Source organism: Leucoraja erinacea, chromosome 5, assembly GCF_028641065.1.
Source record: "Leucoraja erinacea ecotype New England chromosome 5, Leri_hhj_1, whole genome shotgun sequence".
In the NCBI taxonomy this organism is placed as follows: domain Eukaryota; kingdom Metazoa; phylum Chordata; class Chondrichthyes; order Rajiformes; family Rajidae; genus Leucoraja; species Leucoraja erinaceus.
In genome coordinates this window covers 51,972,599-51,999,372 of record NC_073381.1, presented here as the reverse complement: position 1 = coordinate 51,999,372, position 26,774 = coordinate 51,972,599, and the positions used below count along the sequence as shown (strand labels likewise).

At 41.9% G+C, this 26,774-nt stretch overlaps 1 protein-coding gene across 2 annotated transcripts in view; it reads right to left on the bottom strand.

The window, feature by feature from the left end:
• The window catches only part of LOC129697246 (adhesion G protein-coupled receptor F4-like), a 103,569-nt gene that overhangs the window by 36,782 nt on the left and 40,013 nt on the right, over positions 1-26,774 (bottom strand). For both annotated transcript variants that reach the window (XM_055635597.1, XM_055635598.1), the window contains exons 5-8: positions 23,219-23,500; positions 15,551-15,657; positions 10,716-10,774; positions 8,287-8,408 (exon numbers count right to left, since the gene is read on the bottom strand). In XM_055635597.1, coding sequence (XP_055491572.1) covers positions 8,287-8,408; positions 10,716-10,774; positions 15,551-15,657; positions 23,219-23,500 — 570 coding nt within the window. The remainder of the gene's footprint in view (positions 1-8,286; positions 8,409-10,715; positions 10,775-15,550; positions 15,658-23,218; positions 23,501-26,774) is intronic.

Below are 26,774 nucleotides of genomic sequence, written 5' to 3'. Positions count from 1 at the left end.
TCATCTAAACAACCGGGTGCTAGACCGAAGCAAATAACCTATCTGTTGAGGTAATAACAATCATAACCTATCTGTCAAGAGTCTGTTGAGACTCTTGACAAGCCAGCAACTCGGCACTCTTCCCAGAGGCCGAATACGCAGGCTCAAGCAAGCGAAGATTGGCGGATGTCTGTTCACCATCCATTTCCGTCCAACCAGGAATTTTAAAGTGAAATCTGTGATTTGGTGAGGAATCAAATGAGAATTTGCAAATCTCCAGCTCAAAATAATGTCGCTTCCACTTTACCTCCGATGGAAATTCCTAAGTTCGACGGTGATCCTTTGCAATATGAAACTTTTATAGACTCATTCGTGAAAGCAGTGGAAAAGAATACTAATGAAAGAATTTGCTTTCTGGAGTATCACACAAGCGGATATTCTAAGCAGCTTGCTGGAAGTTGTCGAAATTTGCCTGCACATGAGGGCTATCAAGTGGCAAAAGAATTGCTTAAAACTAAAACTGCCCTTTAGGCTTAGAGAAAAGTGGATGAATAATGCAGGTCTGATACAGGAAGATGAGGATCGAGAGGCCACGCTTCCTGATCTGGTGAATTTCATGGAAAGGGAAGTACGGTTAATGTCAAATTTATGCAATGGGAGTATTCAAGATCCTAAACAAGCAACTGTCAAATGTTCTACTTTTACTAAAACAAAAGGAAGACCAGGTCCCAAGGAAAGTAGCTTTGCTACCGCTGTAATACCTTTAGAATCAAAAGGCTGAATGAAAGGAGATGCATTTACTATAAAGCCAAAAGAGTTCTGTTTGTCATGTAATGAAGTTGGTCACACCATAAGGTGGTGCCTAAATTTAAGAAGAAGGGATATAAAGAAATGATGGACTTCACAATGGAGAAGGGATTCTGCTTTGGATGTTTGAAGAAAGGACACATGGCTAGAGACTGCAAGAGTTGTATAACTTGTAATAAGTGCTATCAAGATCATCCTGAATTACTTCATACTGTACAGAAGAATACGGAAAAGCCACCGGAGCAAATAGAACAGAAGGAGAAGCCAGCTACCAGTGATGCTGTTACCTCACCTCAGATAATTACGTATATTGGGGCCAAGGTAGAAACCTGTATTTTCTCCGTCTTATCAGTCAAAGTGAGGAACAGCCAGGGGAATACAGTGTTGCAAACATATGCAATTTTGGATCATGGGAGCATGGCTACCTTTTGCACAGAAAGCTTGATGAGAGGGCTGGACATCACAGGAGAAAAGATTCAGATGTTCTTGCGTACCATTAATGACGAGAAATGTTGTAAAAGTCATCGTATTACAGGCATGGAAATATCTAGTCTGGATGAAGACAATTTTATACAACTATCTGATGTGTTTACACATGAGACCATGCCTATTTCTCATCTAAACATAACCAAGCAAAAAGACTTGAAACAATGGCCTTACTTGAAAGATGTTAAGATACCTAAAATAAATTCTGGTTTCAACTTACTTATCTGAACAAATGCTTTGAAGGCATTGGAACCTAAAGGGTTTGTCAGCAGTCAAGGGGGCAGACCATTTGCTGTGAGAACCATACTCGGCTGGGTTATCTATGGCTCTTTGAGAAGGAACAACAGAAGCAGGAACCAAAATAGCCACCCTGCTGCTGCTGTCAATCAAATATCTATTGTTGAATTAGAAGAGCTATTGATCAAGCAATACAATCATAACTTCAATGAAAGTACCAGTAAGGAATCAGAAGAGATGTCCATAGAAGAGTTAAAGTTCTTGGATGCTATGAACCACTCAGTAAAGATGATAGAAGGACATTTCAAACAAGTGTTAGTCTGCCGAATAATCGTTGCATGGCAGAGCAACGCACCCAGAATCTGAAACGCAAGTTTGGCAAGAATGCAAAATTTCATGAGGAATATACATCTTTCCCAAAGGACATGATTGACAATGATTATGCCAAAATGGTACCAACAAACCAGCTAAATAGAAGTGACAGAGAGTTTTGGTATATTCCACATCATGGGGTGTATCACTAAGAAAGGGACCTTGAGGGTGGTCTTTGACTGTGCTGCAATCTTCAAAGGAACATCACTTAACTGCAACTACTAAAGGGTCCGGACCTTACTAGCTCACTCATTGGAGTTCTTATTAAATTCAGAGAAGAGCGGGTTGCTGATGGCTGATATTAAAGCAATGTTTCATCAAGCCAAAAGCATGTTGACTATTTCCAATTCCTTTGGTTGCCTGATGGTGATGTACAACAAGATCTTGTTCCATATCAGATGACGGTACATCTCTTTCGAGTGGTGTCATCACGTTAGAGGCAGGAAACATATTCCCGATGAAGGGGGAATCCAGAACCAGGGGCCACAGTTTAAGAATAAGGAGTAAGCCATTTAGAACGGAGATGAGGAAACACTTTTTCTCACAGAGAGTGGTGAGTCTGTGGAATTCTCTGCCTCAGAGGGCGGTGGAGGCAGGTTCTCTGGATGCTTTCAAGAGAGAGCTAAATAGGGTTCTTAAAAATAGAAGCCCGAGAAGGCAGGAACGGGGTACTGATTGGGGATGATCAGCCATGATCACATTGAATGGCAGTGCTGGCTCAAAGGGCCGAATGTCCTACTCCTGCACGTATTGTCTATTGTCTATTGACTGCATCAAAGAAACACGTGATTGCGATCAGTCAACTCCAGTATGTGGCTTCCCAAAGTGTAGGGATGAAGGAGCTCCGACAGTTCTGCAGATGAATCTTTCAGAGCCTTGTAACGAGCACCTATCTGTCTAGGCTTGCTGAATGCCCAGAGGTGTTTTGTAGCTGTTTATTTGCATAATAGAGCAAGTAAATTTAGTAAGGAGTTAAGAAGGTGGACTTGCATCATAAAACCTGGTTTAATATCTTCCCAGTTTAATCTCTTCTGTCAGTCGCTGTTCTCTGAATGAAGTCAGCTATGGTCAGTGACAGAGCATTGAAATATTTTTGTACAGACAGATGTTGCTGTTGGTGTGAAGTGGAACATGGTTTTAATGGATGAAAAATTCACTGAACTGGTCCTGTCCCCTGCCATAATATCCACAATAGACAGGAATAATACAAATGGCTATTTTAAACATTTTTTAAATACTAGGATTGGCTATGGAGAATCTCTGTGGAAATTTCAGGCAATTAATTTTAATGGGAAACGTTTAGTGAGAGTATGATTACGGTGAAGGAAACTTAGTTACAGGTTTATGTATAATTGTCGTTTAATATAAAACAGCCCTGATCTATCTCTACAAAATGGATTTTGCCAACCTGCAATTTTAGGCAGGCTATTAGTAAAAATGTGTAAAATGAAATGGAGCAGAATTTGTGAAGCTGGCAACAACCTTGAGCTCTATATTTTGTTTCGTACAGACTTTGTATTTTTGAAGTAATGCAAACTCTGATTGGGGGTGATCAGCCATGATCACATTGAATGGTGGTGCTGGCTCGAAGGGCCAAATGGCCTACTCATGCACCTATTGTCTATTGATACTAGAAGAAGGCCTTCTGAGAATAGGCGGTCGCCTAAATAAACTAGCAATGCCTTAGGGCTAAGAAACCTATTATTCTCTCTAAGGACTTTCATATTTCAATGTTATTGTTGCGACATATTCATGAATGGATTGGACATGGAGGATGGAACCACATGCTGTCGCAACTTTGTAAGAAATATTGGATTATCAAAGTTAATTCTGCTGCAAGAAAGATAATAAAAAATTGTGTTGTGTGCAGACGACGTAGGGGAAAATTTGGTGAACAGAAGATGGCGGACACCTCTGGAGTGGATTCAACCTTATAATCCTCGATTTGCAGATATAGGAGTACATTACTTTGGTCCTATAAAGGTTAAGAGAGGACGAAGTCTTGTGAAAAGGTATGGTGTAATCTTAACTTGCATGGCAGGCAGAGCAGTACATCTTGAAGTTGCATCTACACTTGACACAGACTTCGGTATTCACGCATTACGGAGATTTATCTATCGACGAGGTCAATCTTCATCATTAAGATCAGATAATGGTATGAATTTTGTTAGAGACGAAAGGGAATTGAGAGAAGCACTTAACAGCTCAAATCAGAAGAAAATCCAGTGCTATGCATCAGAATGGGATAAAATGGGATTTTAATCCTTCAGCGGGATCTCATCACGGTGGTGTTTGGAAACGGTTGATCCACATAGTTCGAAATCTGTTACATTCTGTTCTTAAGCAATATGTTTTGGACGATGAAGGATTGCAAACTTTATTTTGTGAAATTGAAGCAATTTTAAATGATCAACCCATTGCAAAGAGTTCTGATGATCCAAGTGACTTGGAACACCAAATCATATTCCTTTGTTGAAACCCAAGGCAATACTACCACCTGGGTTCTTTGTAAAATAAGATTTGTATATGGAGACGGGTACAATATATGGCAGATCTTAAAGGTGGGCACAAGAATATTTGCCTCCAAGAATCCAAGAATGACAACAATGGTTGAAAGTAAGAAGACATTTTATTCCAGGTGATATTGTTTTGATGGTTGATTCTACTGCAGCACGAGATTCTTGGTTGATGGGAAAATATTGGAAATCATGCCGGACGTAAAAGGTTTGGTGCGTACAGTACGAATTCAGACTGAGAACAATGTCTTGGTGAGACCAATAACCAAGATATGTCTGCTTCTCGAAGGCGAAGGTGAAGATGGAAGAATTGCTAAAGAAGTCTGAATGCTAAATATAATGCATATTACTTTTGTTTTTTGATATATGTTAAGCCTTTATGACTCCTTTTTTTAAATGTCTATTGGCAATTGCTTCATTATATACATAGAACAATTAGGGGCCGGTACATAGGAGCCATTAGGCTAAAGTCAGTTTATTACATTCATGTCTAGTTACCTTTAATTCGTATCTGTATGTATGCTTGTCGATGGAATTTAATACATAGACGGGTGTGTCTATACCTGAAGGGGCTAGTGCACGTTTGTTAATTTAGTTTCAGTTTACCTCATCATGGAATTGTGTGAATAACAGCTTTCACCATGAGCTGAGCAGGGAGCTATGAGTCATGGACATGATTACGGGCTTAGAGCAAGTTTTCGATATGATTGGAACAGCTATGAAGAATGGAAAGTGATGGACTATATCTTTGTTTCGTATTACTTCAATAATAACCAATTAATCACGATTGGAAGACTTATTTTTACTATCAGAGGGAGCTCGGTGAGTGTGTGAACTATATCTCCACAACATCCTACAAGAAATTATGACTATCAAGGTTGGACCTTGAGAACGTTAGTAAAACCATTTAACAATATAACCATATAACAATTACAGCAGCACGGAAACAGGCCATCTCGGCCCTTCTAGTCCATACCAAACACTTACTCTCACCTAGTCCCATCTACCTGCATTCAGACCATAACCCTCCATTCCTTTCCCATCCATATACCCATCCAATTTATTTTTTAATGATAAAATCGAACCTGCCTCCACCAATTCCACTGGAAGATCATTCCACACAGCTACCACTCTGAGTAAAGAAGTTCCCCCTCATGTTACCCCTAAACATTTGTCCCTTAATTCTCAAATCATGTCCTCTTGTTTGAATCTTCCCTACTCTCAATGGAAAAAGCTTATCCACGTCAGCTCTGTCTATCCCTCTCATCAGTTTAAAGACCTCTATCAAGTCCCCCCCTTAACCTTCTGCGCTCCAAAGAATAAAGACCTATCTTGTTCAGCCTTTCTCTGTAACTTGGGTGCTGAAACCCAGGCAACATTCTAGTAAATCTCCTCTGTACTCTCTCTATTTTGTTGACATCTATCTATATTACTAAAAGTCTGTTCTTGACCGGTTTTGGCCATCTGTGCTGCAATTTCCGAGAGAACGCCGCCACATACGGCCGTCATTTTTGGCCACCTTGCTCAGAGCCCCCCTCCGCCGTATGTGTGCCGAGGATTTTCCCCGTTGATGAAAAATGACAGAGATATTAATGTTTTTACAAAATTCCCCATTCTCTCTGCAGGGGAAGGGACTATAAAACCAGGAAGTGGTGTGCCTCAATTAATCTCTGCAAGCTGGAGCTCTGTCAATTAGTCTCTGTCACTCTGAGCTCAGAATGACACTAAACAAATGTCTACAGCACTGTGAGTACCCTTAATTTGGTTTGAAAATTAAAATATAGTTAGTTTGATGAAGTAAAAAAGCACTGCCTGCAAATGGTTGTTTGGGTTGAAGTAAAAAGGCACTCTCTCTCTCTCTCTCTCTCCCCTCTCCCTACCCCTCTCTCTTTCTCTCCCCCCTCTCTCCTCTCCTCTCCCCCCTCTCCTCTCCTCCTCCCCCTCTCCACGTCTTCCCCCTCCACCCCCTTTCTCTCTCTCCCCCTCTTTTTCTCCCCCTCCTGCCCTCCATCCCCTCCCCCACCGTCCCTCCCCTCCACACACCCCTACCCCCTTCCCTCCCTCCCCCTCCCTGCTCCCCACCTCTCCCCCTCTCTCCTCCCCCCCCCCTCCCCCCCCCCCCCTCTCACCCCTCCTCCCCCTCCCCCTCCCTCGCCTAAACCCCCTCCCCTCCACACCCCTACCCTCCACCCTCCCTCCTCCTCCCTGCTCCCCACCTCACCCCCCTCTCAGCACCCCTTCTCTCTCACCCTCTCTCTCTCTCCTCCCCTCCTCCCCCACCTTTCCCCCCTCACCCACTCTCCCACATCCTCCTCTCCACCCCCTGTATCCCTCTTGCCCCTCTCTCTGTGTCTCCGTCTCTGCACCTTCTCTCTCTGCCCTCACTCTCTTTCCCCGCCCACTGCATGCCGCCTCCCCCCCCCCCCACAACCGCACGTTGGGGGAACAGACACAACGGGTCTGCACTTGGTCTAGTATTTCCTATTATTTGGTGACCAAAATGTACTCCATACGCCAGAATTGGCCTCACCAATGCCTTGTACAATTTTAACATTACATCCCAACTTCTATACTCAATGCTCTGATTTATAAAGGTCAGCACACCAAAAGCTTTCTTTACCACCCAATCTACATGAGATTCCACCTTCAGGAAACTATGCACAGTTATTCCTAGATCCCTCTGTTCAACTGCATTCCTCAATTCGCTACCATTTATCATGTACGTCCTATTTTGATTTGTCCTGCCAAGATGTAGCACCTCACACTTATCAGCATTAAACTCCATCTGCCATCTTTCAGCCCACTCTTGCAAATGGCCTAAATCTCTCTGTAGACTTTGAAAATCTACTTCATTATCCACAACGCCACCTATCTTAGTATCATCTGCATACTTACTATTCCAATTTACTACACCATCATCCAGATAATTGATGTACATGACAAACAACAGTGGACCCAACACAGATCTCTGAGGCACCCCACTAGTCACCGGCCTCCAACCTGACAAACAGTTATCCACCATTACGCTCTGGTATCTCCCATTCAGCAACTGTTGAATCCATCTTGCTACACCACTATTAATACCCAACAATTCAACCTTCTTAACCAACCTTCCATGTGGAACATTGTCAAAGGCCTTACTGAAGTCCATATAGACAACATCCACCGCTTTACCCTCATCAATTTCCCTAGTAACCTCTTCAAAAAATTCAAGAAGATTAGTCAAACATGACCTTCCAGGCACAAATCCATGTTGCCGGTTCCTAATCAGACCCTGTTTATCCAGATGAATATTATCTCTATAAGTATCATTTCCATTAATTTGCCCACCACTGACGTCAAACTAACAGGTCTATAAATGCTAGGTTTACTCTTAGAACCCTTTTTAAACAATGGAACAACATGCGCAGTACGCCAATCCTCCGGCACAGCACCATTCCCGTTTCTAATGACATTTGAAATATTTCTGTCATGATCCCTGCTATTTCTACACTAACTTCCCTCAATGTCATAGGGAATATCCTGTCAGGACCTGGAGACTTATCCACTTTTATATTTTTCAAAAGTGTCAGTACTTCTTCTTTGATCCTCATAGTTTCCATAGCTACTCTACTGGTTTCCCTTACCTTGCATAATTTAATATCCTTCTCCTTGGTGAATAAATTGTTCAATATCTCCCCATCTCTTTTGGCTCTGCAGATAGCTGTCCACTCTGAACAATTTTATCCCTCGTTATCCTTTTGCTATTAATATAGCTGTAGAAACCCTTTGGATTTACTTTCACCTTACTTGCCAACGTTATAAATATCCTGTTCAGTTAGATCATAAGATACATATTTATAACTTTCCCTCCATCAAAAATTATTTTATTATTCAAAAAGCTACTTACCGGGCAAAAACTGAATATCGTACGTTCCAGAGAGTGTTTCGCGCACTGCTTCCTGGTATGATTCAATGTCATCTAAATCACTGTCGGAGGTTAGTTGAAGTGCTACAATAACGCTCCCATTACTAAAGTAGTAAAGGCCAAATAAATAAATGATTAAAACAAGGATAAGGCAATTCAGACAAACAGACCCTTGCTAGTGCAACTAAAAAATGTTTTACTGCCTTTGTTTGGAGAAACGTAGACAAAATTAGAGCCTGGTTTGTCTTTTACAAGGTGCAAAATGTAAAACTGGAGGCAGACCAGATGTACTCTTCCAATGTTTAGTGGCGCATTGGTGACAGAGATTTACTGTTTACATGTTTATGTGCACAAATCATGAGAAAATATCAAGTAACATTCATTTTTATCCCAACAATGTTGAGTGCTAAGATCCTTGTTAACTTAAGGCATCCAGGAAAGAATTAAAAACCAAGAAATAATTTGAATCTAAACAATAGTAAAGGTGCCTGTTTGACTTTTTCTTTCACTTCAAGATTCAAGAGTGTTTATTTGTAACTGATCCAAACCAGAACAATGAAATTCTTACTTATTGCAGCTCTATGCACATTAGATGCATCTATAACCACAATAAATATACTATAAATTATCAGTAACTATATCAGTAAAGATATTATAAATTATAAGTATCTAGAGCATAATGCAAAAATCAAAGTAAATGGTGTATCATAGCAGTGAAAGGTCTATCGTGGTTCAGTAGGCTTGAGGTGGGGAATGGTTAGGATTGTGCAGAGGTGTTCAAGAGCCAGATGGTTGATGGGAAGAAGCTATTCTTGAACCTGGATGTACAGTTCTCAGGTTCTAGACCTTCTCTTGATGGTAACAACAAGAGATAGACGTTTAGACCTTCAGCCCAGAGACATTAGGTTAGACGAACTAGGTACCAATGTCTGACTATGGGAGTGTGTAGGGGGTCACCTGAAATGAATGGAATTGGGAATATGCCGGGTACCACCCACTGCGAGTAGACCTGGGGAACTCTTCAAGGGGCCAAAAAATAGGTGCTAAATAGATGAGTGATGTACCACTTAAGTCCACTACCATGGTGGGCTCACTGTCATGCCTATATCAACAGCACAAACGGCAGACATTTTTCCCACTGCAAAAAGCCTGCCAGACCCCCAACATAGTCAGACATTGGGACCTAGTTTGTCTAACCTAATGTCTCTGGGCTGAAGGTCTAGTTGTGTGGGCCTTCAATGTGAATAGCTGCCTCCTTGAAGCAGTGCATTGGGGCCACCTTGTGGCCATAGTGGTATCTACATTGTGCCTTGGGCCATGAAAATACTCAAATCCATCAGAGTTTTCCTTTGCAAAAGGAAATACGGGGAATGTTCACTGAAACATCATGCCCTGTATTACAACAGGATTAATTGATCGGAGTAAGGTGCTGGCAGTCTACTCTATTTCATATTGCATGAAATGGATGCCCTGGTTTCCTTCCACAGCTCAAAGACATGCGGGTTTGTCATTTAATTGCCTGTTATAAATTGCCTCTAGTGTGTAAGGTGGTGATAAAGTGGGATAACACAGAACTAGTGTGAACGGTTTTGGGGGGGGGGGGGGGGGGGGGGGGGGGGGGGGGCAAAGGGCTTGTTTCCATGCTGTATCTCTGAACTAAAGTGCCAAAATGCATTTGTTTTCGACCCTGGTTGCTGGTGTCAAATCTTCAATTTCAGCTCTGAAATATGAAAGGGTATTGTATACCTGAATTTACATGTGATTCAGATTCAGATTCAGATTCAATTTTAATTGTCATTGTCAGTGTACAGTACAGAGACAACGAAATGCATGTGTGAACTGCACACATTGAAGAATCTCCGTTAGAATGGCGTGGAGGAGTAATTTCTTTAGCCAGAGGTTGATGAATCTGTGGAATTCATTGCCACTGAATGCTATGTAGGCCAAAACATATGTATTTTCAAAGTGGAGATGGATAGGTTCTTGATTGGGACAGGTGTTAAAGCTTACAGGGAGAAGGCAGGAGAATGGAGTTGAGAGCGCAAAATTAATCAGCTGTGATTGAATGGCAGACTTGATGGGCTGAATGGCATAAATCTGCTCCAAAAGTCTAAGAGTGTAGAATCCAGCCAGAACTACCCAGATTGGGTGGCCTAGCTGCTCTTGCTGGGTCCCTTACTGTCACTCGTATGTAAATATGCTCATAATATCATTTTGTTTCCTTTTTAAAACATAATGTATATGTTTGTGATAAGGTAAAATGATGATAGGGATGAAAACTAGCTCCATGTAAACATTGCATATTGAAATCCACAAATACTGCGTTGTTCTTGTATCTTTGCAGCTCCCACCTCCAGATTTGGCCACGGGAATCAAACAAAAAATATCAATCCTCAAAATAGTTCACTTACGTGTATCCTAAAACTGTCACCATGGCATCCGGAATCTCTTTTCTGTAGGCTTCATTAAGCTGGAGGAAAGGTTAAAAAGAGATTGCAAACATGACATTTTAAACCAGGGTTTTTTTTGTTTTTTAATTGTAGAGAGTCTCATTTTTACTTCTATCTAAGCATAAGTGTAAAAATGAAATATGTTCATCTTGATATTTTAAATTGCCTTAATTTCTATGACCGCTAAGGTGTTTATTGTTAGATATTTCCATATATATATTTAGCATTTACATTTTAGTATTTCCAGGCAATTTCCTAAAATGCAAGCAACGAGGGAATTGAATGCAACATCTCCAAGTTTGCGGATGACACGAAGCTGGGGGGCCATGTTAGCTGTGAGGAGGATGCTAGGAGGCTGCAAGTTGAGTGTGCAAATGCATGGCAGATGCAGTATAATGTGGATAAATGTGAGTTTATCCGCTTTGGTGGTAAAAACAGGAAAGTAGACTATTATCTGAATGGTGGCCGATTAGGAAAAGGGAAGATGCCACGAGATCTGGGTGTCATGGTACACCAGTCATTGAAAGTAGGCATGCAGGTGCAGCAGGCAGTGAAGAAAGGGAATGGTATGTGAGCATTAATAGCAAAAGGATTTAAGTATAGGAGCAGGGAGGTTCTACTGCAGTTGTACAGGGTCTTGGTGAGACCACACCTGGAGTATTGCATACATTTTTGGTCTCCTAATCTGAGGAAAGACATTTTTGCCATAGAGGGAGTACAGAGAAGGTTCACCAGACTGATTCCTGGGATGTCAGGACTTTCATATGAAGAAATACTGGATAGACTTGGCTTGTACTCACTAGAATTTAGAAGATTGAGGGGGGATCTTATAGAAACATACAAAATTCTTAAGGGGTTGGACAGGCTAGATGCAGGAAGATTGTTCCCGATGTTGGGGAAGTCCAGAACAAGGGGTCACAGTTCAAGGATAAGGGGGAAATCTTTTCGGACCAAGATGAGAAAAACATTTTTCACACAGTGAGTACTGAATCTCTGGAATTCTCTGCCACAGAAGGTAGTTGAGGCCAGTTCATTGGCTAAATTTAAGAGGGAGTAAGATGTGGCCCTTGTGGTTAAAGGGATCGGGGGTATGGAGAGAAGGCAGGTACAGCAGGGCTCTCGCTTAACTTTTTTTCCCTGTTGCCAGCCGGGCAACCTTGGCAGCTTTTTAGGTTGCCAAATGACAGTTTAAGTGGTCATTTAAGATGGTTTGCATGACGCGTGTGATAATGTGCTCGGACGAAGTGCGTAGTTACCTGACCGACACCTCCCTCCAAGGGTTTATTTTGAAAGCGCTATTGGCGGAGTGGCAGCAGTGGCCACTATCAGCAAAGATCCTATAGCGTTATCGGGCCCTGCGGGGTGCGGGAGGAGGAGGAGATGGTGCCGCCGCTGCTGCTGTGCGGGGCCTGACATTCGCTCTGACCCTCTGTCACGCCACACTTAGCATCTTTCCCATGGTATATCTTCAGTATAAACCAAGTTGCCAAGCCGGGCAAAATGACTCGCCGTTTAGGTTGCCCGGTGGCACTTTGCGTGGTCAGTGGCACCCGGGCAACCTCTAATTTCGAGCCCTGTACAGGTTACTGAATTGGATGATCAGCCATGATCATATTGAATGGCAGTGCAGGATCGATGGGCCGAATGGCCTACTCCTGCACCTAATTTCTATGTTTCTATGTAATGTCCCTGTCCCACTTAGGAAACCTGACGGACACCTCTGGAGACTTTGCGCCCCACCCAAGGTTTCCGTGCGGTTCCCGGAGGTTGCAGGTGGTTGCCGGAGGTTGCAGGTAGTGGAAGCAGGTAGGGAGACTGACAAAAACCTCCGTGAATAACTTGCAGGTTTTCAACAAAGTAACTGACGATACTCGTACAGTTCCTGGCGATGTTGGAAAATACATAAAAGGAAAATGTGAGAGTGTGCTTTTAGCTAACAAAGATCTCGAAGAAATAGAAAACATAGCTAAAATTCTCAAGGGTAGTTGTAATGCACAAGATATCAACATGAATATAGAGTCTGTAGCTTGTTTCGGGTATGCACCAGTGACCTCAGCTGAGGTAGAAATAAGTTTTTCACAACTGAAGCATATTCTGGCTGACAGACGGCATAGTTTAACATCAGATAATTTGGAAAATAATTCTAGTAATTATGTGCAACCAGGCAACTTTGGTCATTTAATGTAGAATACCTTTATATTATCATTTTTTAAACCATATTTTGGTGGTGGAAATAAATGTTGCCTTTTTCGTCATTTTATTATGCCCTTTTGCCTGCATAGTTCAGAGTTTTTTTAGTGCCTAAACATCCTGGCTCTACTTATTTGTGTTCTTATTTGTCGCTGGAAATAATATTTTTAGGATTATTATTCCAATGCTGTCTTGCACATTGTCTTTAATGCACAGGAGTACATTTCTACTAGAGTCAGAGAGTCATAGTGTGGAAACAGGCTCATACTAACTAACATTTCCCATCTGCACAAGACTCGCTTCCCTGCAGTTGGCCCATATCCCACTAAACCGGTCCTATCCATGTACCAGTCTAATTGTTTCTTGAACGTTGTGATAGTCCCTGTCTCTACTACCTTCTCCGGCAGCTTGTTCCATACACCAACCACCCTTTGTGTGAAAATGTTACCCTCAAGTTCCTATAAACTCTTTCCCCCTTCACCTTATATCTATTCCCTCCAGTTCTTGATTCCCTACTGTGGGCAAGATACTTTGTGCATTCACCCAATCCTTTCCTCTTTTGATTTTATCACTCTTCATCCTCCTACTATTTCTGAACCTTCACCCTGTTGCACTTTAATGAACTCTTGAGGAAAAGGTGTAAAAGATCCAATGATTCATACATTTTAAGTTTTTTTTTGAGTTAAGGACATCACTTGGTCTCACAAATACAAATTCTGCGAGTAAGATAATGGGCAGGTAGGGTTTGCTTTTGAAGAAACAAACTCTGGTTGCTGAACTATCAGCTAGAGTTGTGAGGAAAATAAAAAGCCGATTAAACACAGATGTTTGAAACATCTGTAAAATAGATCCGTATAGCTCTCACAATGAATTAATGCTAATAAAATAATACATTGAATAACTGAGATTGCAACACAGAAACAAACATTATTGAATGGATTTTCTACCATGACACGTTCAGCCATGACAAGACTTATGCCCCTGTCCCACTTTGGAAACCTGAACGGAAACCTCTGGAGACTTTGCTCCCCCCCTTTTTCCGTGCGGACTTATGTTGCTGGAGGTTGCAGGTTTGCTCCAGGTAGGGAGACTGACAAAAGCCCTGAATCTTTATTTTTTGTTTGTTTTTTTTTTTTTTTTTTTTTTTTGAATTTTTTTTTTTTTTTTTGTTTTTTTTTTTTATTTTTTTTTTTTTTGGGAACCGCAAATTTTTTTGTTTTTTTCTGTCCACTTTGGAAACCTGAACGGAAACCTCTGGAGACTTTGCTCCCCACCCAAGGTTTCCGTGCGGTTCCCAGAGGTTGCAGGTGGTTGCTGGAGGTTGCAGGTAGTGGAAGCAGGTAGGGAGACTGACAAAAGCCTCCGGGAACCGCACGGAAAACTTGGGCGGGGTGTAAAGTCTCCAGAGGTTTCCGTTCAGGTTTCCTAAGTGGGACAGGGGCATTATATTCAGAGTGACACATGGTCTTGGGTGTGGCTCAAATTGGACTGGACACTCATGACAGAATCGAAGAGAAAACATATCAGAAGCAGATATTACCAACACCTGAGCAGCAAAAAGGACAATGCAATTATGCCATGTGGTAAGTCAGGTTCATTTTAAAGTTAAAATTCGGATTCATTCGTTAAACGTGTAATATTGTTGTATTTATACATTACAAAAAAATGTCTTGCATCAGAAGTATCCCTGTTAATTACTTCCAGTTACAATTTCAATATTCAAAATTGGTCAATCATGGAAAAAACAAACTAGAAATAAGGTCAATATTCAGCAGGTTAAGCAGAAGCTTTGAAGTTAGAAACATTAATTCAGTTTCACTCTTCACACGCACATTCTTCTAGTTTTCTAAGTATTTTGGGGATTTTCTGCTTTTATTTAAGATCTCGCAACTTCAGTATTTTGCTTTAGGACGACCATATGGAAACTCATACAAGAGGAAAATAATGGCCAAAATTTCTGGATTTTCCCTTGCCACTCTGCAGAGGTTTAAGACTCGAGTATCTGCAGGTATATATGTGCACGTTTTAAATTTCTGCACACCTATGTACTGTCTCACTGCCTTCAATACTGCTCACAGTAGTCCTATAGGCAAATGTCCATAATATCCAACTCTATGTTGGGGAATCTGTCCAATGAAGCTGTAACGGTTTGTCCAGTTTGCACTGTTCCTATTAAGAACAACTTTGGTAGGTTGGAAATCAGTAATGGAGGCAATAAATATTTAAGAGAAAACCTCAGGCTAATTCACATTCAGTTATACATCACTGTTGGATGAAATTATGTTCTCTTAATGATTTCCGACACTTGCACACATTAACTAAAATCATTCTTCCCAAAATCTAATGGCAAAACAATTTATTTAAAATAAAGTAAATTTTGCATCTGAGAGTACCAAATTTACATATTTTAATATAGAGAATAGTTTCTTTATTGTCATTGTAACATGGGCCATATATCTGTATTAAAGCTTTTGTTTCAGGATGTTGGTCTTACCCTCCGACAGAAATTATTTTCTACAAACCTAAAGAGCAAGACTTTGCACCAGCACCTCAAAGTTTAACAAAATACTGGTTAAGTTTGCAATGTTATTTGTTCAGTTACATACCCGTACAGTTAATTCATTTGTAAGGCTTTGATACAATTCTGAGGAAGAATCTTTCAGTTCAGCAGTGAAGGTCTGATTTGGAATTCTCAATCCAATTTTCTTAATTTCTGTAAAAGATACACATGATTATGTTAATCCTGGCTAAATTGGACCAATCAGGACTTCAAAATGGGGTTAAGTTTCAGGACTTGCTGGGAGATTTGGTCCAATTGGTATTGCTCTCTGCAGAGCTGGGACAGGCTGCGAGAGGTGCCAAAGAGTCTGGAATTTAGATACAATTTGCAAGCAAAGAATAGGAAGCCTTGCAAATCTTGTTAAGGTTAGAATGGATCAAGTGGCTGCCAACCTGACATACACTTTGTAAATAGCTTGTAAATAAAGGGCCTGTCCCACCAGTATGTGATTGCATGCGTCTATCGTGGTCGCTTGAGGCGTACGGCCCCACGGGGCCAGTCCCACTTCGAACCGCAGAGGCATATGGAGTTGTGCGGGGCTGGTCCCGACATCATACTCAACAATCAGCTGGGCAGGAGGCGGGCCAACTGAATTTGGACTTCGCACGGCGTCGGGCAGTGACGTCATCATGCAACGGCACGCCGGACGGTGACGTCATCGTGCAACACCACACGCTAGGCATATGCCATCAAGACACTTGATTCAAGTGCTTGAATCTGTATTTTTACTGAAACTAGACTGGGGGGAAGCTTAGAAATTAGAAATTATCAATGACCTTTTTATTATTTCAAATATAAATGATGTGTAATTCTTTGCTACTAAACTATTTGATATTGAATTAGAATTTAGAATCCCACAATAAGCATATTAATTGCCCATTTTCTTCCAAAGATGGTGCCTGATCCCTTGAGTTCCTCCAGTCGCTCTCTTTTATTTTGTTCTTTGAAATGTTGACCGAAAGTAAAGTAGCCCCTGGTGGGATGTATCCTAGGATTCTGACAGAACTACAGGAGGAAATCATGGTCTTTGGTGATGGACTGACCATTATCCTTTAGAGACTCAGCAGTAATGAATGTTACTCTCTCTCTCTCGTAAACAAAAACCAGAGTGGGGGGGAGGGATTGACAAATTGGAAGTATAAAGATAGAGTTAAAGGGAAAGCGAGTACAGAAAAAGTTACAAAAGACTCCCGAATTAATGGGAAGAAAAGTCCGAGAAGGGATAAGAGAATGGTCAATGGTGTAAGAAATAAAGTGGATGAGTTTGAGGCTCAGTTAAAAATTGGCAAGTATGATGATGTGGGAATTAGAGACATGGCTGCAAGAGGACCAGAGCTGTGAACTGAATATTCAAGGGTATACGTCATATCGAATAGACAGGCAAGTGGGCAGAGGGGATGGGGTAGCTCTGTTGGTTAGGAATGAAATTCAGTCCCTTGCGAGGGGTGACATAGAATCAGGAAATGTAGAGTCAGTATGGATAGAACTGAGGAATTGTAAGGATAAAAAGACCCAAATGTGAGTTATCTACAGACCCCCAAACAGTAGCCTGGATATAGGGTGCAAATTGAATCAAGAGTTAAAATTGGCATGTAGCAAAGGTAATACTACATTTGTTATGGGGGATTTCAACATGCAGATAGACTGGGAAAATCAGGTTGGTACTTGACCCCAAGAAAGGGACTTTGTGGAGTGCCTCTGTGATGGATTCTTAGAGCAGCTTGTACTGGAGCCTACCAGGGAGAAGGCAATCTAGATTTAGTGTTAAGTAATTAATCGGATTTGATAAGGGAACGAGGTTAAGGAGCCATTAGGAGGTAGAGACCATAATATGATATGTTTTAATCTATAATTTGAGAGGGAAAAGGGTAAATCTGAGGTGTCAGTATTATAGTTGAACAAAGGGGACTATGGAGCCATGAGGGAGGAGCTGGCCAAAGTTGACTGGAAAGATACCCTAGCAGGATGACAGTGGAACAACAATGGCAGGTATTTCTGGGAATAATACAGAAGGTGCAGGATCAGTTCATTCCAAAGAGGAAGACAGATTCCAATGGGACTAAGGGGCGACCATGGTTTACAAGGGACGTCAAGGACAGTGTAAAAATAAAAGAGCAGAAGTACAACATAGCAAAGATAATAATAATAATGCATTTTATTTGCTTGGCGCCTTTCTGGACACCCAAGGACACCTTACAGGACATAAAATCACAATACATTTATCAATATTAAAATCAAGTTGATTAAAAACAAAAAAAACAAAAAATACACAAAACATTTTAAGTCATTAAAATCAGGGTGAACATGGTGGAAGTTATGTCGGGTATGCTAATCTAAACAGGTGTGTTTTGAGTTGTGATTTGAATTGATCGATAGTGTCCAGGTGACGGATGGGAGGTGGGAGAGTGTTCCAGAGACGTGGGGCAGAGCAGCTGAAGGCTCTGGCACCCATGGTGCTGAGTCTAAATGTGGGGACAGTTAAAATTGCAGCTGAGGAGGAACAAAGTGACCGGGAAGGAGTGTATGGTAGCAGCAGGTCAGAGAGGTATTGGGGAGCAAGGTGGTGTAGGGCTTTGAAGGTCAGCAGTAAAATCTTGTAGTTAATCCGGTGGTGCACAGGGAGCCAGTGGAGCTGAGTGAGGATGGGTGTGATGTGGTCCGATGATCTGGTGCGGGTGATGATCCGGGCTGCAGAGTTCTGAATGCATTGGAGGCGATGAAGAAGTTTATTGGAGGTGCAAGTGAGGAGGGCGTTGCAGTAATCGATGCGGGATGTGACCAGAGCGTGGATGAGGACTTTTGTATTGTCTTTGGAGAGGGAGGGGCGGAGTCTGGAGATGTTGCGGAGATGAAAGTATGCAGAGTGTGTGATATTGCTGATGTGGGGGCCAAAGGAAAGTGTACTGTCCAGAATGACGCCAAGACTTTTGACATGGGAGGAGGTGGGTATGGGTGAGCCATCAACTGAAATGGTGAACGGGTGGGTTTTGGAGAGTGTGGACTTTGAGCCAATTAGCATGATTTCTGTTTTATTTCCATTGAGTTTTAGAAGGTTGAGTGACATCCAGTTGCTGATAGCTTGAAGACAGGTGGTGAGGGCAGTTGGGGGAAGGGAGGTGTTTGGTTTTGTGGAGAGGTAAAGTTGTGTGTCATCGGCGTAGCAGTGAAGATTGATTCCAAAATGACGGAGAATATTGCCAAGAGGTTGAATATAGATGATAAAAAGCAGTGGCCCCAGCACCGATCCCAAGATGAGTGGGAAGCCAGAGCATTGGGTAACATTTAAAAAGCAACCGAAGAGAACTAAAAAGGCAATACGGGGAGAAAAGATGAAGTACGGAGATAAGCTAGCCAAGAATATAAAGGAGGATAGGAAAAGCTTCTTTAGGTATGTGAAGATGAAAAAATTAGCTAAGACCAAAGTTGGACACTTGAAGACTGAAAATGATGAATTTATTATGGGGATCAAAGAAATGTCAGATGCGTTGAACAGGTACTTTGGATCCGTCTTCACTAAGGAGGACACAAACAATCTTCCTGATGAACTAGTGGCCAGAGGATCTGGGGGTGACGTTGGAACTGAAGGAAAGCCACATTAGGCAGGAAATGGTGTTGGATAAACTGATGGGACGGAAGGCTGATAAATTCCCAGGGCCTGATGGTCTGCATTCCAGGGTATTTAAGCTCTAGAAATCGTGGATGCATTGGTGATCATTTTCTATTGTTCTATAGATTCAGGATCTGTTCCTGTGGATTGGAGGGTAGCTAATGTTATCCCACTTTTTAAGAAAGACGGAAGAGAGAAAACAGGGAATTATAGACCAGTTAGCCTGACATCGGTGGTGGGGATGTTGCTGGAGTCAATCGTAAAAGGTGAGATAGCGGCACATTTGGATAGCAGTAACAGGATCGGTCCGAGTCAGCGTGGATTTGCAACGGGGAAATCATGCTTGACTGAACTTGTGGAATTTTTTGAGGATGTAACTAGGAAAGTGGACAAGGGAGAGCCAGTGGATGTAGAGTACCTGGACTTTCAGAGAGCATTTGATAAGGTCCCACATAGGAGATTAGTGGATAAAATTAGGGCACGTGATTTTAGGATAGTGCTGACTTGGATAGAAAATTGGTTGGCAGACAGAAAGCAAAGAGTCGGGATTAACGGGTCCCTTTCAGAATGGCAGGCAGTGACTAGTGGGGTACCGCAAGGCTCAGTGCTGGGACCGCAGCTATTTACAATACATATTAATGATTTTGATGAAGGGATTCAATAAGTAACATTAGCAAATTATCAGATGACACAAAGCTTGGTGGCAATGTGAACTGTGAGGAGGATGCTACGAGAATGTAGGGTGGACAGGTTGGGTAAGTGGGCAGATGCATGGCAGATGCAGTTTAATGTGGATAAATGTGAGGTTATCCACTTTGATAGCAAAAACAGGAAGGCAGATTACTATCTAAATGGTGTCAAATTGGGAAAAGGGGAAGTACCACAGGATGTCTTTGTTCATCAGTCAATGAAAGTAAGCATGCAGTACAGCAGGCAGTGGAGAAAGTGAATGGCATGTTTGCCTTCATAACAAGAAGAGTTGAGTATAGGAGCAAAGAGGTTCTTCTGCAGTGGTACAGGGCCCTAGTGAGACCACACCTGGAGTATTGTGTGCAGTTTTGGCCTCCAAATTTGAGGAAGGACATTCTTGCTATTGAGGGAGTGCAGTGTAGGTTCACAAGGTTAATTCCCGGGATAGCGGGTCGGTCATATGCTGAGAGAATGGAGCAGCTGGGCTGTACACTCTGCAATTTATGAGGATGAGAGGATATCTTATTGAAACATATATGATTATTGAACGTTTGGACATGCTAGAGGCAGGAAACATGTTTCCGATGTTGGAGGAGTCCAGAACCAGGGGCCACAGTTTAAGAATAAGAGCTAAGCTATTTAGAACGGAGATGAGAAAACACTTTTTCCACACAGAGAGTTGTGAGTCTGAGGAATTCTCCGCCTCAGAGGGTGGTGGAGGCCAGTTCTCTGGATACTTTCAAGAGAGAGCTAGATAGGACTCTTAAAGATAGCGGAATCAGGGGATATGGGGAGAAGGCAGGAACAGATCTAGCAGCTCCTGATGGACAGAGTGCAAGTGTCCGGCAAAATGAAGATAGATACAAAATGCTGGAGTCATTCAGTGGATCAGACAGCATCTCGAGAAAAGGAATAGGTGGCGTTTTGGGTCAAGACCCTTCTGGGGTCAGGGGAAAGGGAAACTAGAGGTATGAAAAGAAACAGAAAAGATCAGAGTCAGCAGCGATAACCAAAGAGCCCACAATGGTCCATTGTTGGCTGTGGAGGAGGTGATAATGAGGGGATACAAACAGTAAAACAAGTAGGAGGCTTAGGGTGGGGGAAGAACAGAGAGAAAGTGGCTCCACTGCAAAATCTTGTCTGGCAAAACAGTCGCCTAGTCTATACTTGGTCTCACCAATGCAGAGGTGAAAAATCTCAATGCCATTTTTCAGCACTATTCCAATATCTTTTATTATCTAGCATCTACTTCCGGCACCCTTCATACCTTTCTTGATCTCTCTGTCTCCATCACAGTTTTCCCTCTCAACCCAATCTTCTCCCTTCTCTCTGTAACCTTTGGCACCCTTACTAATCAGGAACGTCAATCTCCACTTTAAAAATACACAAAGACAGCATCCATAGCCATCTGTAGCAATGAATTCCATAGATTCACCATAGAAATAAATTCCTCCTCATCTCCTTTATCAAGGCACATCGTTTTATTCTGAGGCTGTGCTCTCCGGTTCTAGATACCATTGGAAACATCCTCTCCACATTCAATCAAGGCCTTTCATTATTCGGCAAAGCCAAATCATCAAATGATTCAAATGAACATCAATTTTAGGGATGGTTATGAATAAAGTTAATGAAGGCATGAAGCAGAATGCCTCAAGAGCTACACTTCCCAATTATTGAGTAGGGGAAGAATTTTTGGCACAAAGATATCAAGGTCAGATTACTAATACTGAAATGAACTATAACTCAGAACCAATCCAGTCTCATTGTTATTACATCCTGCCTTTGTACAATTTTAAATATAGTAGGTATGTTACAAAACCTACCTGAATCGTCATTGGGAATTTGCCCAAAGCCATGTCCGCGATTTTGGCGCTGTTTGGAGGGGGCGGGTTTAAAACGCGATTTTTACTAGGCTGTTTCAATCGCAGATGTTCAGCCTAGTAAATCATTAACGAAAAATCGCTGCAAGACCCGGTCGCAAAAGGTATTATTAGTTTTATAGGCCTCGAATAATAGTTATAATAGTTTTAAAATCACTTTCCCACTCCGCAACCTCTCGCAGCCCCAGGGTTTTATAAAGCAAACAATTAAAGGTATGTACCTTATTTTTCCATTAAATGGGGCATGTATATAACCCTGTATATAAAGTTTTCTATAGCGAGTAGTTCATTTTGGGCTTTTTATATCCCGCAGTATTTTTCTCGGCATTTGAGGGCACAAATCCAGCGCGATGTGAACGTTCTAAACCAGCGCGTTCACAGGAACCCACTAGAAAGCCAATTTAAATGGGCATTTATTTACAGCAATTGAACAATTGAAATTCCATCCATTTGGCCTATAAATTAATGTAAATTAGATATAAAAATCATGTTATATTGTGAATTATTTGTGAATAATCTTTGGACACTTAGGCTATTTAAGAAATGGATAGATGTTTATATCTAGTAATTGAATTTTGATTAAACATGATTTTCTTTTTTAGTATTTACTATTTGTTTTAGCGTTTAACTTTATAATCTCTACCTTTTTTTCTAAAATTGAAAAATTGAGGAAAAACAACGTGTACAGAGTTGCTTATTGGTTGCAGTCTGAGGAGTATGATGATGCTACTGATTATGATATGCCAATGTACCAGCTAGCAGCTGATCTTCTCCATAAAGGCTTGGTCTTTTGCTAGAAATTGTAATTTATTTACCTATCCATAACTGACTTACAGCATATTATACAATAATATTAAAGTTCTGATCTTGAGAATATCACATTTTTGAATTTTCAAGGCAGTCTGGGTGTTTATTACCATTTCTGTCACATCGGTCAATTTTGTAATTAGCTACAATTAGGTAATTAGCTAATTATATGCTTTAATTTCATGTCATCCAAGTAAGATTGTTTTATATTTTTTCAGAATGCTTCAATCTATGATAGGTGAAAATTTCATTCAGTTCTCTGAATTCTTAAGAAAGTTACGGGCTTTTGACTGTCCAAGATCACAGCTTTTTTGTAATGTCCATTGAAAATCAATAGGGAACAAGATGCTAATTTCCGAGTATGAAAATGGCCATAACTTTTTTAATACTTGAGATATGAAAGTGAATTTGGTGTCAAATTAAACTTGTTGTTATGCTTTATCTGATGGGATAAATTGCAGACTTGATTTTTAAAATCTCAAAACTTTGTAACATTGCTAAATATAGCTCTTAGGGCTAACAGAATCAAGGGATATGGGAAGAAAGCAGGCACAGGGTACTGATTTTGGATGATTAGCCATGATCATATTGAATGGTGGTGCTGGCACCTATTGTCTATATTTGTAATTTAAATTGTTGCACATACCAAGATATTTTCTAATTGTTCATGTAAATAATGTTTCTCCATCACAAACAGCTCAGACATTTCTCATTATTGAGAGAGATATACCTTTTTTGATTGGCGTGGTCATTGGTGGTGTAGTAGTGGTGGGCTTTGCCCTTGTTGTGGTGGGCTTTGCCCTTGTTGTAGGTGCAGTACTTTGTGCGGGTGTTGTCGTTATGGGTGAGTCATCGCAGAATACTCCCTCTGTTGGATAACCCCTGATGCAGTCACAAGCCTGTGTGGCTGGAGTATTTAGGTTGCAAGGCTGGTATTTTCTACAAAATGTTGAGTTCCATATAAATTCACCAATACATGTGCATTGAGTTTCATTGTTCACTAATTGACAGGCTGGACAAAGAATGAAAACAAAAGTGAGTAAAACATCAAAATTACAAACGACTATCAAAGGGCTCAGGTAGAGTTGTGCTCCCCTATCATTTGGGAATGTAGCCACAATATCGAAAACATTTCTCACATCAATGCCTAATACTCTTACGATCCCTTGTGAAGTAAGTAGAGAGATTTATAAATTACTAGACTAAGTGGGACCCGTTGGGTCCCATGTTCACAAGGGAGGGCTGGTCCCCCGATGCAATATTCCACATCTCCACCAATTCCAATATTGGTGGCCAGTGGGGGGGGGGTGGGGGTGGGGGTGGGGGGGAGCTTTCTGGAGAGCTGGCATGGGTGTTGTTGGCTGCAGGGACTACTGGTCTTCAGAGGGCTAGTACGGACATTGTGGGCCAAATGGATTCTTGAGGTGGCACTTCAGTCCCTCAAGCCTGATGTGCTGGCAGCTCACTCACGGCTGGTGGGCTGGCAGTTGACTCACGGCTATTCACCAAATTCAAATCCATTTTCCTACCATTTCAAGCAGGGTGCAAGGCCACAAAATTCAAAAGCAGTTTCATACCATTTCATGCAGGGTGCAACAACACCACATTCAAATACAGTTTCATACTATTCCGTGCAAGGCCACCACATTCAAATGCATTCATACTATTTCAAGCAGGGTGAAACCACCATAAAAAACACCATAAAACCACACAAAACACCACACTCACAGTCCAGTAGACATTCAGTGTGTTCAGTTAATTTACAGCTCAGACAGAGTTGTGACCTCTCCCTCCCCCATCATGCAGAGACTGAGCCACACCCACACTTCCGGATTTTATAATCCTTCCCCCTCCCACCGGAAAAGGTGTGACCTTCATGGGGTGATTGGCAGGAGAGAGATTCTCAACATTTCTTAAACACTAATAACACGTTTGTTGTTCAGTGATGGGAAGAATCCTCTGCATCTGATGAGTGGAGGGGAACTAAGATGGCCAAAAATCACAGCCATTAGTGGTAGCGTTTTATCTAAAATCAATATAGTGCAAATAGGAAGTTGTCAAGTTTAGCCAAACAATCATTTACAGGAGTGCCTTTTCACTTCAACCTAAACCCCCCCAAACAACCATTTGCGGGCAGTGCCTTTTCACTTCAACCCAACCCCCCCCCCCCCCCCCCCCCCCCCCCCCCCAAACAACCATTTGTAGGCAGTGCCTTTTCACTTCAACCCAAACAGCCATTTGCAGGCAGTGCCTTTTCACTTCAACCCAAACCCCCCCAAACAACCATTTGCAGGCAGTGCCTTTTCACTTCAACCCAAACCCCTAAAACAACAATTTGCAGGTAGTGCCTTTTTACTTCAACCCAAACACCCCCAAACTACCATTTGCAGGCAGTGCCTTTTTACTTCAACCCAAACCTCCCAAACAACCATTTGCATGCAGTGCCGTTTTACTTCAACCCAACCCCCCCCCCAAACAACCATTTGCAAGCAGTGCCTTTTTACTTCAAACCAACCATATTTTAATTTTCAAACCACATTAAGCGCACTCACAGTTGAGTAGACTGTCATTTTTGTTCAGTGTTATTCAGACTGTTCAGTGTTATTCAGAGTTCAGATACCTGACCCTCTGGTTTCCTCCATCTTACAGAGACTGAGTGAGGCACACCACTTCCTGGTTTTATAGTCCCTCCCCCTCCCTCCAGCAGGGGCAGCAGAGCGAATGGCAATTGAAAAAAAAACATTAATATCTCTCTGATTTTTCATCGATGGGAAAAATCCTCTGGTCATGGAAGGCGGAGGGGAGCTCTGAGCGAGGTGGCCAAAAATGAAGGCCGTAAGTGGCGGCGTTCTCTTGGAAATCGCAGCACAGTGGGCCAAAAGCGTTCAAGATCAGACTTCTAGTAATATAGATATCTTATATAAAAAAACATTGAAAATGTACCAAAGGTTTATTGCCCAGGAATTAATCTCTGGCCAGTAGTCTCGTTCCACTATGTATTTGAAATAGCAAGTAAAACTCTACATGATATTTAGTGCCATTGACTGAATTTTGGAAGCAAAGCTGAATACAGAGCTTGCCTGCTTCTATAAAACAGCATTAGCAGTACAATTTCATGGTTGAAATAAGTTAACTCTCCATTACTCTGAACGTAGTGAAACTTTTCTGGCCAACATTAGCAGAATGGAACAAGTATATTGTAAATGTCCATGTTTCCTTTTGGGTTATTCCCTGTGGCATGCTGCTATCTGCTGCTATCTGCTACTATGCCAGCCCTGGAACACTACACTTGCAGTGAAACTGGGCTCAAGGAATCCTGGTAGTCCACTTAATCACAGCTATGACAAACTGGGAAAAGTTTGTTTCCCTGCAATTAGTACAAAACGTTTGCGCTAAATCCTGGACCCCATTAGCATTTGCTTCATAGTAACACCTAGATCGGGGTAGATATTGGCATAAGTAGGGTAGACAGCCAGAACCTTTTTCGCAGGATGAAAGAAAACCAAAAACTAGACAACATAATTTTAAGGCGATAGGGGCAAAGTTTAAAGGAGATATGTGGAGCAAGGGAGTGGTGAGTGCCTGGAGTATGCTGCCAGCGGTGGTTGTTGGAGGCAGGTACAATAGTAATATAATAATAATAATAATAATAATAATCTTTATTGTCACTGTACAAGACAACAAAATTTTGTTGGAGCAGTCCTCCAGCTGCACAGGAATACGAGTATAAAAATACGTTTAAAAAAGAACTAATAAAAAAATGTAGACTATAAACATATAGGAGTATGGGCGGGTGTGTGAGAGAGAGGGAGGGGATCAGTGTGGGAGGGGGATAGAGTTCAGTAGTGTCACAGCTCTATGGTAGAAGCTGTTTTTTAGTCTTGTCGTGCGGGCGCTCAGTGTCCTGTATCGTCTTCCTGAGGGCAGGGGGGTGAAGAGGCAGTGTCCAGGGTGTGTGCTGTCTCTAATGATGCCCTTGACCCTCCGGATGCAGCGGGTCCGGTAGATGTCCTCCAGTCTGGGGAGCTGGGTGCCAGTGATCCTCTCAGCAGTCTTAATGACGCGTTGGAGAGCTCTCCTGTTCTCTGCGGTGCAGCCAGAGTACCATACTGTGATGCAGTATGTGAGAACTGACTCGATGGCCGACCTGTAGAAGCTCACCAGCAGCTGTTGTGGCATTTAGCATACGTAACGGAGAACTTACAAACTCCATACAGACAGCACCTGGGGTCAGGACCGAACCCAGATCTCTGGTGCTGTAAGGCAGCAATTTCTACCACTGCACC